Source organism: Silene latifolia, chromosome Y, assembly GCF_048544455.1.
Source record: "Silene latifolia isolate original U9 population chromosome Y, ASM4854445v1, whole genome shotgun sequence".
NCBI classification, from domain to species: Eukaryota; Viridiplantae; Streptophyta; class Magnoliopsida; order Caryophyllales; family Caryophyllaceae; genus Silene; species Silene latifolia.
This window is the reverse complement of record NC_133538.1, coordinates 241,825,832-241,830,220: the sequence shown is the minus strand read 5'-3', so window position 1 is coordinate 241,830,220 and position 4,389 is coordinate 241,825,832. Positions and strand designations below refer to the sequence as shown.

Here is a 4,389-nt window from a genome sequence, read left to right as displayed (position 1 = left end):
CCCCAGAAGGTTTAGCCACCCTGGCAGCGCCATCAGCCTTTAAACAGCGAGGGAGATGGCCAACCCCACAGCAGAGAGGCCAAGACCTCTCCAAATGAGGAATAGCAAGGAAAGCAGAAATATTGGCAGTGGGATACTCGGTTTCCGTAACCTAATCATCAAATGCACACATAAAAGGTATGATTCAATATGAACTTCATTTTATTTTTTACTAACGAGTGAAACATGCAGGACAAAATAAAAAGCAAAAAACTCACCAGCAACGCAAGCTTCGTAATTTAAATACGCCAGGTCAGGACCCACATAATTGGTCCTGACAAATATGTACCCAGCATCCCAGCCCTTGTCATGACCGCTATCCCGATTGCTCAAAAGGGGAGTAGTAGAAGCCCTGACCTTAAAACTTATACGGCCAGGACTATTGGTTTTGACAACATAACAAGCCTTCAGATCATCAAGGGAAACGAGATATTGTGCTTTTTACAGAGATACTCAACGGAACACACAACCTTCCACACCATAGGCATCAGCTGATAAGATGGAACACTAATCTCCTTAATAACCTCAACCATAAGAGGAGAAAAAGGAAGCTTACAACCTGCTCTCGAAAGCCCGGTCGAATGCGAAACCAACCAGACAAGCCCGGTCGGCCACGATAGGAGAATTCTCGGGGATCCAGGACTTGACATCATCGAAGGATGATCCCCTTATCCTTCAACACCTTCTCAAACTCGGGCTTCAAACGATTTGCAAGAGATCGATCGTCCTTCAAAGCCTTTGTAGGCTTGAACCGAAATCCCCATGGAAAATTGAGATCATCTCGAATGGAGAATCACTCGGCTTATTGATCGTGGAAAGTTGAGCGGCGAAAGAAATAGGCAAATTCTCAGAAGAAGTTTCCTCGGGATTACGGAAAGGAGGGTTGCAGGAGTCGCCGCCCTGGTAGACTTCTTTTTTGCGGCCATTATTGAAAGATTATGAAGATGAATTGAAGATTAAGGAACTGGAAACTAAGTAAAATTAGAGAAGAAAGTTATTAAGAGAGAAATAGGGTACATTATTCTGATGGAGATCAACTTAATAAAGTTAACGGGTATTTATACTAGAGTAAATTAGGGTTTTAACCGCAAGTGGATGGATAATCATTGAAGAAGTTGCAGTAAAAAGCTACACACGTCATAAACTGCAGGGAGTAGCCGTTACAGGAACTGACTAGGTAAAATTCAACCGTTGGATAATTTTCCTAAGATTAAAGTTATCTCCTCATTTTTTGTCCTGACACATTGAAAATGAGGAGATAAGGGGCAATTGTTAGGCCTGGGAATCCGCAGACGTCCCTGATCAGTATCTCACCTTAACCTGACCATCAGGCTGTCAGGGTGTCAGGGTATCAGGACACATGAAGATAGGCGTCAGGCCATGGAGAGGACAATAGTCAAAATATCAGGACGATATCAGACCAGGAAGACATATTACAATAGGACTATATGCGCAGCATTGAATAGGAAGATCTCGCAGTAAATGCAGTCATTAAGGATGTAATATTGGCAATTATTGCGGGTAATTAAGGAGAATAATCCACATTAATGCCGCCATCATACAGCCGTTCAGCAAGAGCTTATATAAGGGATATTTGGAAATCATTTGAAGGATCATCACAAGACAAGGCAATATACAACATTCTCATTTCATTCATAGACAATTACGTCCAACTGTGCTCAATACATAATACAATAGTGAAATCCTCTCCTGGCTTGGTGCCTGTAGTTTTTTTCCACTTAAGGGTTTTCCACGTACAAAATTCTTTGTCTTCTTGTTGTTATTTTTTATTGCATTTACGATCTATATTTTGCCCCTGATGACCTGACTATTAGGGCATTTAGAGCTAGTTAACCCTATCCAAATCTACCCTAACCTGATTTCGCCTTGCGCAAAATCCACACAAAACAGACCACACAAAATTTTGGTCAGATCTTCAGAAGGCACTACCTATGAGAAAAAGGAAGAAGACTATGTGGAGGCTGAATACAAGAAAGGCTGAGAAAAATTCGAAAGCGATAAGCGTGTTGCAAAACGGCATGACATCGAACGAATTCGACCGTTTTTCTTCTTGTACTATGGCCAAGGAAATATGGGATGGTCTTGAATTGGCTCATGAAGGAACGTCAGCTGTTAGAAAATATCGTATTGACTTGCTGATTCAAAAATACGAACTCTTTACACTGGAGAAGAATGAATCACTTGATAGCATGTCATCACGGTTTTCTAGCATCATTAATGAGCTGAAAAATCTTGGCAGAAAATTTGAGTCCAAGGATATTGCTAGGAAAGTCCTTAGGAGTCTGACTAAGAAATGGCGTCCTAAGGTTACAGCAATGGAGGAATGTAGAGACCTCACGACTTTACCTTATGTAGAGCTTATTGGAGCTCTTATGGCTCATGAACTCGTCCTGGAAGACGATGAGGCCGAGTCCAGTAACAACAAGAGTGTGGCTCCACAAGCTTCTGCTAATGAAGATGTCAAATCTAATATTGAGGACGAGACAGTTCTGTTTGTCAAACGTTTCAAAAAGAGATTATTTAGAAACAAGCAAACAAAGCCTTTCTATAATAATAAATCCTTCAATAAGAAAGCAACTGAGTCAAAAACTTCCTTCATTAATATAAGATGCTTCAAGTATGGAGAGTTCGGTCATATGATCAAGGACTGTCCCACATGGGAGAAAATCAAGGACAAGGACTAAACGCGAAAAGACCAAAAATGAATTCAAACAAGTCATGTTAGCCTCATGTTGGGGAGAGCTTGACACAAAAGATGACGAAGGATCTGAAGATGAAGAAGTCGCTAATCTGTGTCTAAGCAACGTCAGTCTTGACCTAATTTCAGACAGTGACGATGACAACATCAGCTCAAAGTCAGAGTACTTTCTTCTAGGAGAATCTGACTCAGAAAATGAAGAAGAAGAGGTAAGTTATCTTGAACTTAAAAAACAAGTTAAAAAGTTGTCTAAGAATGCTTTAAGATAATTCTTCGAGCAATCTCTTGATAAGTGTCACGATCAAGATCTGGAATTAAAGGAACTGAAAGAACAAATACTATATATTGCTGAAGAGAATCAACTTCTTAAGGCTAAGGCTAAGAAGCTTAAATCTAAAGTTACAGCTAATATAGCCACAACTTCAGATTCGACAAATGCTGAGAAAAAGGTTCTTGAGTCTAAAGTTATAGCTAATGAAGCTATAACCTCAGAACTGAAACTCAACATTAAGCATCTTCAAGCCAAAGTTATAGCTAATGAAGCTATAACTTTAGAATTGAGGAAAGTCAAAGAGCTTCTTAAATCTGAAGCTACAGCTAGAGAAGCCGTTATTTCAGTTCAAAAGAAGAAAATTGATTCTCTAAATTAGCAGTTGAAGGAATCTAAAACCCTATTATCCGATACTAAGAAATTACATTTGGAGATGGTACGAGTTCTTAATAAAAGATTCCAGGACTTTCGTGACAACTATTAAGAGAATAATTCCTCTAAAGATGATGAATTGGATCATTCCAAATGTTTAAAAGAAATTCAATCTTCAAAGGATCTGCTCCTACACATGATTAGGGAAGTAATGTACCCTCAATGGTTAGCTAACGTGGTTGTTGTGCAGAAAAAGAATGGTAAATGGAGAGTTTGTATAGATTACACTGACCTGAACAAAGCGTGCCCTAAGGATCCGGTTCCCCTACCACATATTGATGCCATGGTAGATGCCACAGTAGGGCATGAGATGCTGACATTCATGGATGCCTCTAGTGGATTCAATCAAATAAATATGTACCCTACTGACCAGGAAAGTACTACATTCATTACAGACCGTGGCATATACTGTTACACAGCCATGCCTTTCGGCCTGAAGAATGCAGGGACAACGTACCAGCTTCTGGTCAACATGATGTTCAAGGATCAAATAGGTGATATCATGGAAGTCTATATAGACGACATGGTAGTAAAATCTAAGAATGCAGAAGATCATGTGAAGCACTTGGAAATAGCATTTCAAATATTGGAAAAGTACAACATCAAACTCAACCCTGCAAAGTGCCAGTTCGGAGTCTCTGCAAGTAAGTTCCTTGGATACATGGTGACAAAAAGAGGCATAGAAGCCAGCCCTGAACAGATAAAAGCTATCCTGGAACTTCAGTTACCCAAGTATGTCAAGGATATTCAGAAATTGACAGGCCGGGTAGCTGCCCTGAACCGGTTCATATCAAGATCCTCTAAAAGGTGTAAAACATTTTACAACCTGCTTAGAAAAAATAAACAGTTCCATTGGACACTTGAGCATGAAGCAGCCTTTCAGGACTTAAAATCATACCTGTCATCTCCACCTTTACTGGCTAAACCA

General features: G+C 40.0%; 1 protein-coding gene across 1 annotated transcript; it reads left to right on the top strand.

The window, feature by feature from the left end:
* Positions 1 to 2,117: 2,117 nt before the first annotated feature.
* LOC141630349 (uncharacterized) lies at positions 2,118 to 2,744 on the top strand. Its single transcript, XM_074443182.1, has 2 exons — positions 2,118 to 2,385; positions 2,458 to 2,744. Exons 1-2 carry the CDS (start codon positions 2,118 to 2,120, stop codon positions 2,742 to 2,744), a joined length of 555 nt encoding a protein of 184 aa, XP_074299283.1.
* Positions 2,745 to 4,389: the final 1,645 nt, after the last annotated feature.